Raw genomic sequence first — 13,780 nt, forward strand, 5'->3', positions numbered from 1 at the left:
TTGTGAATCAAAAAGCTTCACGTTCACCTTCTTTGCTTCCCGTTGTCGTTCTGGTTCTCGTTCCCGGTTTATTGTGGATCAGCCTTAAGAGATGCTTTATTAAAATGATTGACGTTGGAGCTACTTACGGCAAAGTTTTATTATTCCACATTCAATCATCATGTCATGGAATATCAAGGATGGAACAAACGAAATTCGTGCTGAAGTTATTCCAGAATTAAAAGAATGTATTGAAAAATCGCCATTTTGTTTTAAAATTAATAATCTTTACTCAATTTTATCTAGAATGCCCTCCTTGGTTTCTTTAATGTATTTACTTTTGTCCTGTACTATTACGAATACAACACTGTTACAAAATATTATAACTGTTCCGTTCAACTAGAGCAGCCCTCCACAAGGTTTGCGCTCTCCGAGCCGGCTCACAGCTCATGAGCGGAATGCAGATATTAGCTGCGCTCTGTATAAGGGTGGACTGGAAAAAGGGGTGATCTCGTACAAAATGTACACAAAAGGTGTTCATGAAATGAATTCCCGTTCAGTGTTTACAAAACTATCTTGTACTATTATTAATTAATAAAGAAATATTTATTTTACAGAAATAATAGAAATTCTATAGCTATTTAAATATATACTTAGCGGCAAAGAGAATGGGCCACCGACAAGTTCTAAGTTCCAGGGACATAACATTGCGCATGCTTGTCTCGTCAAAGCCGCAGTTCACCAGGTAACACATAATTAAACGATTTAAATTTGCTGTATTTTGTTTAAGTGTCTAAAATGTGTTATAAAATCGAATGTAGGGTTGATTCTAGATACATCAGGGACTCTGAAGAGTGAAATAATAATAAAATTAATAAATACAAAATCAACCGAAGCGAATATGAACAGGACAACCAAGTATTATGCCAAAACAATATTAACAGTCGCAGTAGCGTAAGTCGTTACGGCATTGATGTATTGAACGAGTTAATAGTAGTAGCTCAAGATTCGAATCTCCCACAATCTCTTTTCTTTTAACTACAAATTTATCATCATATACGTCTCGCAAAGCTATATTTAAGGTAAAGTACACAAATAAGAGACAGTGCCTTAATAAGAGATACCTTGTTAACTTCTCCGGTATAATTTTCCATCTCTCGACAACTATGGTAAATCAATGTTTGTGCTTCTAAGGCATCGTGTTCTTTGACTAACCTCATTTGAAAGTAAGCAACTAAACTGAGAGCAAGTAAAGTAATTTTGCACACTTTGAACTTTTTACTGGTTTTTGTTGAGGAAGAGAACAGCAGTTAATGTAAGCTACAACAAATTTATTATTAATTTTATAAAATTGCTGGCAAAATGTTGCATATAATAAGGTAGATTGATAATAAGGAATATAATAATTTATGACCTTGGGTAGCTATTTCAATTTTATTTACTCCGTTCCCTAATAAGAGGTACCTAGGGGTCCTATTAAGAGATAGTATCTCTTATTTAGAACCCTTATTTGGTATTATTATGATGCTCACCTTTGAGAGTTTACGAAACGCTTTAATGCTTCTAATCATGTCAGTTTGTCTGCCAGCAACTACATAAGAACCAATGAAAGATTAATTTGAACTATTAATTAAAATTAATTACGAATTAGGTCAATCATCAATTATTACCCATTGTCCTCAATTATTTATTACAAAAATTACTGATTGAAATGATTAAGTTATCATTATTAATGACTAAAATTAATATTATTCATTGAGATGACAATAATATCAATAGCTAAAGTCAATTAAAATCAGCTACTCCGACAATATTTACCTTACTTAAAGATCAAAACATAAGTACTTAATTCGTAAAATATTCTCTATATATTTCAAGTAAAAATTTGTGTAATTATAAAACTATTACATTTAATTTTGATTCCTGATTTCGAAAATTTCGTTGGACCTGTGTAAATACCGCCACTACAGCCAGTGCCAGCGTTTGTGGCGCGTGTTCTTGAGTAAAAAGCCAGTCAGTGAGCACTTGTTGCCAGTGTAGCTGAGAACGGTAACATCCAACACGTCACGTATGCAATCTGCCAATCACAGTTGTCAGTCTTGTTGCTCACTGACTGCGTCAATGGCAAGACACTCGCACTTTGCGTTTCTGGGCTGTGTCCTTGAGTACACTGGCCAGTCCACTGCCTGGTCAGTGTACTCAAAGATCTGTGGCATCTGTTGCCACTTCGACTGAGAGTGGCACCACCTCCTAAACAGATGTGACGTAAGCAATCTGCGAGTCACAGTTGTCAGCTTTAATGCCCACAGACTGTGGCAAAGATAAGTTACTCGCGCTCAACGTTCTCATTACTTATTTCACGCGCCAGAAACAGTGACTTTGGTTATACCACAGTTAGGCCTACAGAAGCAGCAGCAGCAACAGCAGCAGCAGCAGCAGCAGCAACAATCACCACCTCAAGAGCCGTAAGCTTCAACCAGTGGGTAGTCGCATGTAAAGTCATCCAGGGCGGGAAAAGGAGCTATCATAATATCAGTTCTGATCAGAAAAAAATGAGAGAGAGTTTAGATAAGGAAAATCAAAGAAAAGACGGAGCTCGCAAGAAGATGTTCGAAAAACAACAAAAATCACAAGAAAAACTCAGTCCAAGAAGCACTGCTCGAGTTCGTCCAGTGATAAAGAATCCGACGTGGAACTGGAATTAATTAACTCTAGTGACTCGGAATATGGAGAAAATTATGATGATGGAGAGTGCTTGCTTTGCACTGAATTTTTTTCAGAGGACACCAGGGCTCAGAGGGGAGAAATAGATTCGTATCGTCGTTGGGCACACGAAGACTGCAGCACTGACGATGAACCTTTCGTTTGTCCAACTTGCTCAATTCAGCGAAATAAGAATTGTGTCAATTAAAGGGGTCGGAAAAATAAGTGCAATCAACTTAAAATTAAAATATGGAGATCGAAATTTAATATTCTATCATTTTTCTTTCTCTAGCAAAATATTAACGTTAGCAATAGTAGCCTAAATAAGATTATTACATTCATGTCCGATCTCACCTACTTTGTGTTCTTTTCGTAAACCATCTTAATTCCACTTGGAAAAATGCCAAATAAACAATAGAATTTCTGTTGAGAGGTGTTAGACCACTGTTGCACACACCTCTTCAATTTTAAAATGTTCCTGAATTTATTAAAGTGTCTATATGACTTCACAATGTTATATATTGCTTCAATTTTCAGCCAAATGATGATAATTTTCGTCCATGTTCAAAAATAAACTTAAATAACACACGTATCTCTTATTTGGAACCCCTTTTCAAAACATCAGTATTTCCCAGTTTTACTTTTTTTTATAATTTAAAGTAATAATAAAAACTGACTAAAATTTGTATTGTCAATTCTAAAAATAGACGAAATGCTGTATGTATTCCACTCATTCAGATTAAAAATGTCTATTCCCATCCTCATTTATAAGCAGTTAAAAAAAGTGTCTCTTATTTGGGTCTTTACCTTATGTGGCAACATCTCTTGTAATATGTCCAAACTCTAATAAAGAATAAACCTCCCTCTCTCGTCCAAGCAATACTCCTGTTAATAAAACGTTCTGTCTCGTCATTACGCTTGAAGATGGCAGAGAGACAATAGAGAGCGTGGCATACGGTGTCGTCGAGCTGTGAGGATAGAAAATTTGACGATAGAGCATGCCGTGGACCGTCTAGCGTATGCTACTCTGCGACAGAACTTCGATTGGAGAAATGTAATTTTCTCCGACGAGGTAACTGTCTCCAGTAGCAAAGATGGTCTTGCCTACAGTGCATGAGGGTTAAGTTGGCGTGATTTCTACTATCCTTGTCTGCGGTCCTTGTCTATCGACTGTCAACAGATATAAGGGGGGAAAGGTTTTCTTTTGTAGAATTCTTGGAATTCCCTTCCCTCCTTCTCCCTTGGCCCTTCTAGAACACACTTTTGCAAATCCAATTAGTGGGTCTCTCAGTGGCGTCTTGGCGTTGTTCGAGTTCATTTATTCAGTAGTGTTTAGTGAATAGTGAAGTAAGTGTGTGTCTCGTTGTGTCAATTTAATATAATATAATATAATATAATATAATATAATATAATATAATATAATATAATATAATATAATATAATATAATATAATATAATATAATATACAATAATTCACAATTTAAACAAAATGTTTTCGGAATTGCATGGTTTCCCTGTTATCTTAAACATTGTAATGTGTGTTGTGCTCTTGTTTTTAATAATCATGGTAGGCAATATGGGAAAACGCGGGAAAGCCTTGAAGTCGGACAGTATGAACATGGTTATTAATGTACACAAATTCTTTACTGAAGAATATGAGGCACTGAAACGCGGAAAGCAAACAATATCTGTGTCGAGTGTTATCGAAAGAACTGCTGCAGCGACAGGTATATCGTCTCGTAGTGTTAGCAGGATTTTAAAAAAACAAAGGGAGGCACTAGAAAGTGGAAGTGTTCTGCGAACTCCAGGAAAGAAACGCCCAAACAGGACCCCTCAGAAAACTGCAATTGACTCATTTTCTGCCGCCGCTATAAGACGAGTAATTTATTCTTTGTATCGGACTGATTTTTTGCCTAGTTTGAAGGATATAAATGACGCATTAATTAAGGAAAGCTTATTCACTGGAAGCATATGGAGTTTGAGAGAAATTCTTAAAAAAATGAAATTTAGGTATGTTAAAAATACTCAAGGCAGAAAATTTTTAATGGAAAGGTCAGATGTTATTTTAAAGAGATTTAAATTCTTAAGAAAAATGAAAGAATTACGCGCCACTGGACGCGCCGTTGTTTATCTAGACGAAACTTGGGTTAATGTGAACCATACGAAAAGCAAAGTTTGGAAAAGCGATGATCACGAAATTGACTTCCCACTTCAAACCCCAATAGGAAAAGGTCAACGGTTTATTATTTTACACGCCGGATGTTCGACAGGTTTCATTCCAAACGCGCTTCTAACTTTCAAATCTAAATCAACTAAAGACTACCACGAGGAGATGGACAGCACTGTATTTAAGAACTGGTTCATTAATCAATTATTACCAAACATTCCTCTCAATAGCATCATTGTAATGGACAATGCCCCCTATCATTCAACAGAACTCAATAAGGCACCAATTTCATCAACACCGAAATCTGAAATGCAGTCCTGGCTTCGTAACAATAACATTGAATTTGATTTACGATCCACGAAACCTGTATTATATGAACTTGTAAAAACTAAAAAAGATAATTTCAAAACATACGAAATCGACCAAATTGCGACAATGCACTCCCATACTGTAGTGAGACAGCCACCATACCATTGTGATTTAAACGCGATCGAATTAATATGGGGGCAGGTTAAAAATGACGTTGCGAAGCGCAATATTTCGTTCAAAAGTAAAGATGTGAAATTGTTGTTTGAGAGCGCTCTTGCAAAAGTGACGGAAGATAATTGGAGAAAGGCCTGTGAACACGTGGAAAAAGTCGAACAATTTTATTGGGAGAAGGACGGACTAGTAGACGAAATTAGCGATCGATTCGTAATAAATTTGGATGACACGGACACGGACGAGGAACTTTCTGGCGGAGAGGAGTCAGAATTTGAAGAGGAAGAGAGTGCCGCCGCTGCTAACTCCTGGTCGCTGGAAGGAGTGTCGACCATACCGCCGTCACCATAAATGAGGGTAGAGAGAGATGGTGAGTATTCTTTCTCTTTCTAAAAGGGACTAGACAAGTAAATCCTCATGGACTGTAGCACCTGAAATAATAAAGGGAAACATCACATTTCGAAGGCCAATCAGCACAGAAGCGCGATTAGCACTGTTAAAATTAACTTTTCATCACCCATTTTAAGAATAATCTGTCTGGACAAAGCACCAGCACATGTTGACTGGGGAAGTACTGAGAACAGCCAACACACTTTTCTCCGAAGACCAGCGAAGACATACGAATGCTGACGATCGTCCTCAGCCGTCTCGGAAATTCCGCTAGGGTCGTGTCGCGAGAACCCTGTCCGTCAGGACCGGCAGCCGGTTGCTTCCGTTCGGACAAGTGAGCGTTTGCCGTTTAAAATACATGCATACGTCTCTCGCAGAATATTTCCGGTTCGTTCCGTTCCGGTCGGTTCGTGCCAGTGAGCGTCAACCTTAAGACGCTTGTCTGCCGATCCGGAGTTGCATTCGGGCGCGGGCTCGGTTCCCGCTTGGGCTGATTACCTGGTTGGGTTTTTTTCCGAGGTTTTCCCCAACCATAAGGCAAATGTCAGGTAATCTATGGCGAATCCTCGGCCTCATCTCGCCAAATACCATCTCGCTATCACCAATTCCATCTACGCCAAATAACCTCGTAGTTGATACAGCGTCGTTAAATAACCAAGTTAAAAAAACGACTGGAAGCATTAACATGTGGATATGAAGAAGCTGTGTTGAAAAGAATGGGTGAAGAAGAATGATGCTGAAACTGATCAGAAAGAGAAAAGGAATTGGCTGAGTCACTGGCTAAGAAGAAACTGCCTACTGAAGGATGCACTGGAAGGAATGATAAACGGGAAAAGAGTTCGGGGCAGAAGATATCTGATGACAGACAACATTAAGATATATGGATCGTATGCGAAGACTAAGAGGAAGGCGGAAAATAGAGGAGATTGGAGAATACTGGGATTGCAGTGAAAGACCCGCCTTTGGACAGAACACTATGAATGAATGAAAGATCTTCAAGCCAAGTTTTTATTATGCGCTAAACAGAGACAACTGTTGTGAAGCGATTAGCAATTTGCAAGGAAACAATACTGGAATAAATGATCATATAATATTTATAATATAGAGACATATAGGCCTATATCCACAATATCATTTATTTGTATATGACAATAAGAGAACATACATACACGAACATAATTATACTATAGCTAAGACTAATATGATCAAATAGATATTGTCATGTCAAATTACAGGTAATGTAATTACCACTAACAACACAATATTGTAACAATAATAATTCACAGAGTAGTTTTATCCTACTTAACAATTTCACCTACATCATAATGTACACATAATGTCATTAAATCATTAAATGCATCAGAGTGTTTCAATACAATATAATATTATGTAAAAAGCACTGTATAATATTTACTGTATTGTGTACAACATTTTGTGATGAACTACTTATTTTGTAATAATAATAATAATAATAATAATAATAATAATAATAATAATAATAATAATAATAATAATAATAGTAATAATAATGGTTTTATTTGACCTGGCAGACTTGAAGGCATAGAGCCTTCTCTAACACTCAATCAGGATTTTGTATAATGACTTAATACATATTGTATGGGATACATTATTTTTATTAAGCATTGTTAGAGTAACCTATTTGAAGTTTTGGTACTGGTATATTTGTATATCCGTAACTGTATATTTGTAACTGTCAACGAAATAGTAGCGGTATGTATTCCAGGACAAAAATATTACTCGATATCCACAGAACATATAAAAATTTAAGAAAAACAAAAACGAATAACCGCCAGGACTTTGATCTGTTATGACCATGTTGGGAGAATGGAAGATAAGAGATGACCAAGGAGAGTAATTCATTGGTCACCTCCAGAACGAAGAGAAAAAGGAAAACCAAGGCTTACTTTGAGAGCAGGAGTTGCGAAAGCCATGAAGGAAAAAGACTGAAGGAAACCCAATGGCAGAATAGACAACAATGGCTCTCGGGACTAAGAGGATTGCTGACAAGTGAAGAAGTCTTTTTAAAGAAAAGATGATGTCATGGTACACATTCAGGCCTGTATTAAAAATTGCAGTAAATCTTGTATAAATCGGAAATGAATAACGAAGAACCCTTTACCTACAATGTGAACATACTTAAGTCTTTAGTTCCGGCGAATAGAATAGGTGTTGTGTTATTTATTTTGTATAGGCCTATTATACGAACATTTTTTGTAATGTGTCAAGAAAAAGATAACGTCAACAAAATCCGGATTTTGTTTATAACTCTAGTTCACAAATGAAGACAAGACGCTCTGAGCATGCTTCGTCAGCTAGTTCTCCTTTGATTGTCGTAACTCCACAGTTTTGCGAGGTCCCGCCGTATGCTTCTGTTGCATGCCACTTGAAGTATCCCGTTTCATTTAGAGGTTTGCCTGCAACATAACGTCAAGAAGAATTAATGGTCATTAGACGACTGGAGCTTTCAATGACAGTTTGTAAAGCAGTATGATGACAAAGGAATGTTAGAGCTCGCCACATCGTTAACCTCTTTGTCGCTATCATTATCATTAAGAAAAATATTATTTAATAAGAATTCCACGTGAGGCTCAAGATTGGGTCACTGGTAGTCGATCGCAGACCCTCCGCACCAGCAATCTCAGCTGACAAAACACTGGGGCTGTTCCCGTAATAATAATAATAATAATAATAATAATAATAATAATAATAATAATAATAATAATAATAATAATAATAATATTGGTGGATAAGTTCGTAGCGTTTTTGTTTTTCGTGTTGTTGCTCCGGTTGTTATGGATTTATTTATCGATTGTCATTTTTTATTTGAAGTTCAAGTATTGTGCTTGAGTTTACATATTTGAAGTTTTCATTTTTGTGGTTAGTGAGTGGAGCCGTGGAGGCTAGAAAATGAAGTGTCAAGTGGAGAAAGTGGAACATTTCCGATATGTTCTTCTTTTTGAGTTCAAAAGAGGGGGGAAAGCAGCGGAGGGGGCCAGAAACATTTGCACCGTGTTTGGGGCAATGGTATCGGAGAGAGAAGAAAATGGTTTTTTCGTTTCAAGGAGAGTCATTGTGACATTAGTCAGGAAGAATTTTGGGGTTTAATGAAGACCGTTTAAACACATTAATCCACAATGATCAACGTCAGTGTACCCGAGAACGGGAAAATGTGTGAACTGTAACCATTCCACCATCGTCCGACATTTATTACCACCAGCTGAGACGTATTGCACACGCAATCCAAGAAAAACGACCAACAAGACCGCGTGAAGTGATGCTATTCCACGATTACGACCGTCCACACTCTGCTAACCTGACACAAATCTTTATCCAGTAGTTGGTGTGGGAAGTCATTCCGCACCCACCTTATTCACCTGATCTTGCTCCCTCAGATTTTCACCTTTTCCGCTCTCTATCGAACAACCTTCAAGGAATTTCCTTTCCGGATGAAAATGCGCTCCGAAAATGACTTGACGACTTTTTAAACTCAAAACCATGCGATTTCTACAGGCGTGGAATCGAAAAACTACTCCAGCGTTGGCAGACTTGTAAATAGTGAAGGAGAATATCAGTGGCGTAGCGTGAAATTTTGAGCAGGGGAAGCTAACTCAAGTTGTCTTTCATATATCTTGCGAAAATGTAGTCTTAAAATAAATAGTAGTCAATGTCAAGTCAGCAGTCTGAAGATTGGTTGGAACCTCATAAGTAACGCCAGTAAGGCATCAGCTCAAATGGTACATAGTAAAATATGATTTCATGGTTTACACATATCTCTAACAAATAGACATGTACAATATGTATAATTTAACATCAGCTCACTCCCTGTTATATTTAGAGAAATCACAATATTAACCGTCAATAGATACAGTATTAGTATAATTACGTCAATCAACGTTAAAATCTTTATCAGAAGATTATTTTTAACTACATGATTTTACAAAATCAGATGCCCTTACCTTAAAACTTTCTGTAGATGATCTCCATTCTCCGCTCTTTCTTCTCTGCGAAGACGTCAATAACGTACTCCAGAAATGAGGATTCTGAAGAGAGTTCACTAAGTAGTTTTTTTTCAATGGCTAGTGCACTCATACACGACAGTCGATCATTGAACATGGAGTTTCTTAGACATGTTTTGATCCTTTTGAGTGTGCTCATACTCCGTTCGCTGCTTGCTGTCGTAGCAGGGAAAGTTAGAATTAGTCTTAATAACTTAGTCGTTTCTTGATATATGGAATCCAGTCCAGTAGTCACAAAGTATTTTAGGAGTTCCTGAGGAGGTAACTGTTTCTTCTCATCTGCATAAATGTTGTGTAGTTCATTTTCAAGTTTTTCCGAATCAAAGAATGGATACTGTTTCACCAAGTCAGCCACTTGATTAGAGGGAAATTTTGTTCTGTAGTCCATGAATTTTTTTTCCTGAACTAATTCTACAAACTCAAGACGGGGAAAGTCTTCAAATCTCAATTTCATTTTAACTATTTGAGAATCTAATATTTCATAAGTTACAGCTCTCAAAGATATTTGGTGTTTTTCATTATATGACAAATTGTTGTTTAGCTTTTTACTTTTCTCGAAGCAGTTTTCAATGAAGATATCTTCTCTTAGATTTTCTAAGTTGCGAATAGCAAGATGTATTTCGGCATGACACACTGTGATACCAGCAGAGGTAGATTGCAAAAGTCTGAAGAGTGGCTCAATGTATACGAAGCAAGCTTCAAATACACACATAACAATACATTTTGTTCTTCACCACACACCCTGTAAGCCACTTGTATCTTGTGTACCATGATGATTGAAAAGTACGCGTCTGTCTTTTGGTTGTGTCCTTTATTGGCAGCAAAGGAGTCGGTCGTTTGTTTTTTAAATCACACTTTTGTTCGTAAGTCAGTCTTGATAATGGAATTGTCCTCAAAAATTCAAGTACATTAGTGTCAGGAACTGTTATTTCACTCATTATTTATTATATCAGCCACAATGCACACTAACACTTCAACTGAACACAACTCACGAAAGGGATAACTCGGAAACTAAACTGTTTTAAATGTGAAAGCTAGCTTCTTGCTTGCCTTGCGACCAGGTAGTTTAGTTAGAAAGGAATGGCAAATCTGCGGGGTGGGTTACACAGAAGAATGCGTGAAAGAAAACAGTTTGCTTATAGAACAGTGGAGGGAGTTGGAAGCTGGTGTGTGCAGGCTTCTTATTTACTGCTGCATCACAAATCATCCTAAGCTGCCGCATCACAACATTTAACGAGTAAATATAAATTGTATTAAAATTAATACATAATTTTGTTCATAAACTGCAGGTTTATTATGAAGTTATTAACTGGGGAAGCTGAGCTTTTTAGCTTACATTGACGCTACGCCACTGGAGAATATATTGTTGATGACTAACTTCTCTCTTATGTGGATCTGATGTGTTTAATGAACTTATGAAAAATCGCTACCGAAATATGCACCAACCTAATAATAATAATAATAATAATAATAATAATAATAATAATAATAATAATATTATTATTATTATTATTGTTATAAAATTAATATGCGCTGCTGCGAGGAAGACAAAAGGAACCTCTGTGGTGCTGAGTGGTCACACCTCCGGGCTGTCACGGAGGCGATCCAGGTTCGAGTCCCGGTCAGGTCTGGGATTTTTCATTGAAACATACATATTGACACTTATGGCGGACAAGGTCGCAGATTAAGTTTTTCTCGGGGTTCCCCATATTAGGCACCTACATCATTCCGTCACCATTTCTCCATTTCGTCATCATTCCATAGGATTTCCAGATCGCCGCCGACTGGCGACGAACGGAGGGGGCTGGCCTGGGGACGAGTGTGGTTGCCTGCTAGAAACCTGGGTACGCAACGAACCTTAGTGTAGTCAGCCGGTGTGGATTTGGGAATGCGCCTAGCTTGAGGGTTAGCGCAATAGATCGTAACAGGTCGGAGTGCAGGTACATATTGTCCCCCGCCAGTAAATTCCATTCAATTTCATTCCATTCCATGTCAAAAGGAGGATAGTAATGGTGAATGAAGCTTTTAATAGAAAAAGGAGCATCTTCTGAGGAAAATTGGACGAAGAACTAAGGAAGAGACTGGTGAAGTGCTTTGTGTGGAGCGTAGCATTGTATGTGGTAGAAACATGGCCATTATGACGAAGTGAAGAGAAACGACTGGAAGAATTTTAAATGTGGATGTGGAGAAGAATGGAGCCTGTAAAATGGACAGACAGAATAACAAACGAAGCTGTGTTAGAAAAAGTGGGTGAAGAAAGAACAATGCTAAAACTGATGAGAAAGAGAAAAAGGCTAAGATGATACTGCCTACTGAAGGATGCACTGGAATGAGTGGTGAATGGAAGAAAAGTTCGGAGTAAAAGAAGATATCAGATGATAGACAACATAAAGATACATGGCTCGTATGCGGAGACAAAGAGGAAAGCGAAAAATAAGAAAGATTGGAAAATGCTGGGTTTGCAGTAAAAGATCTTCCCTTGGACAAATCATTATGAATAATAATAATAATAATAATAATAATAATAATAATAATAATAATAATAATAATAATAAATCATTTATTCAATTATTAGAACCTGGACATTGCGCTTTTTGCCTGCCTATTTTATTCCTGTGCACATAAGTAGGGAACTTAATCCAAGATTGATATTTGGTCATTTTTAAGTGCTTGCTTAAGTTATAGCTTATAGTGCCTAGCCTACTTCAGGTGCCCCACATCGTAGCGTCATGGTTTAAGACACCATGTCTAGTACAGTACTCGAGTTACGGAATGCGCGCTGGTTCGAGTTCACACGGGGGAAGAAATTTTCTCATAAAATTTCAGCCAGTGTATGGGACCGGTGCATACCCAGCATCGTGGTGCACTTAGGGAGCTTCAATAAATAGCGAAATCCATTTACGAAAGCCGGCTATAACGGCTGGGGGGATCATCGTTCCAACGACATGATACCTTCATTCTCGTTGGATGATAGTCCACCTCTGCTTCAGCATGTGGACGTGAGGCTAGCAACCGGTTCGTCGATCTGGGACGTTAAAAGAACTGTAGCGACACGGATTTATTATTATTATTATTATTATTATTATTATTATTATTATTATTATTATTATTATTATCGAGATCCATGATCCAGTATCTAATTTTGTGCGAGATCGTGCGTATTTGCTTCGTTTCCGCACAAAACCAATCCGCGGTAAGTCTAAAATTCCACATTCAGTATTCCCAACCGAACACACATAACAATTTCCCTCTTCTTACCGCTTAAGTGACATATTGATTTTACTGCTTTAGGCTTTTAACATATTATTTTTAGAGAGTTCAATATAGTAATAATTATAAATTGGAAACTTACCACTGCAATTTCACCTAAATTGCACTGTTAATTATTGTTTTTAAATATTTGCAAAAATTAAGTAAACTCTACAACTCCACTAAAGTTACTGCATTCGTGATGCAGGTAACATTAAGGAAGGCGTGAAAAAATCAACAAGATTCCAGGCTTATCATAGACTGGGAGAAAAAAAAAAGACAGACGTATATCACGACCTGCTGGAGTATAGTAAACACAGAAAACATTTTAAAGCAACAATGTTGAAGATAGATATTTTTGTTTTGCAAATTTGCCGTCATTGAACAGAAACCAAGATGGAGATTTCATTGCAACTAATTAGAAATTCCTCTTTCAGGTATGTAATAAACGATCTTCGCACAAAATAATGTACGATACACGAGCGGTATGTTTCCTTTCAATTCTCGGAAATTAAAAAAGCTCAACTACGTTTCGCTTTTTCAAACTTTTCCTCGAACATGAAAACTTCAACATACCGCTCTTGTAACGCATATTACTATTGTTTATACTACGATGGTCACTCAGAAACTAATGCACAAAATTTTTTAAATGTATTTTTATATATTACACCAGTGATGTCGAACAGCGCTCTCGAGCTGTGAACTGCAGAGCCTTCACTCCTCGCTTACCTTGCAAAGGTTGAACACAGGCAGCAGGCAGACCAGCCGAATGGTC

At 37.3% G+C, this 13,780-nt stretch overlaps 1 protein-coding gene across 2 annotated transcripts in view; it reads right to left on the reverse strand.

Annotated features, from left to right (window-relative positions):
• Positions 1-6,731: 6,731 nt before the first annotated feature.
• LOC138699440 (hemolymph lipopolysaccharide-binding protein-like) overlaps positions 6,732-13,780 on the reverse strand; it is a 31,575-nt gene continuing 24,526 nt past the window's right edge. For both annotated transcript variants that reach the window (XM_069825310.1, XM_069825319.1), the window contains one exon: positions 6,732-8,154. In XM_069825310.1, the coding sequence (XP_069681411.1) occupies positions 8,000-8,154 (155 nt within the window). In that variant the 3' untranslated portion in view covers positions 6,732-7,999. The remainder of the gene's footprint in view (positions 8,155-13,780) is intronic.

This window comes from Periplaneta americana, chromosome 1 (genome assembly GCF_040183065.1).
Source record: "Periplaneta americana isolate PAMFEO1 chromosome 1, P.americana_PAMFEO1_priV1, whole genome shotgun sequence".
NCBI classification, from domain to species: domain Eukaryota; kingdom Metazoa; phylum Arthropoda; class Insecta; order Blattodea; family Blattidae; genus Periplaneta; species Periplaneta americana.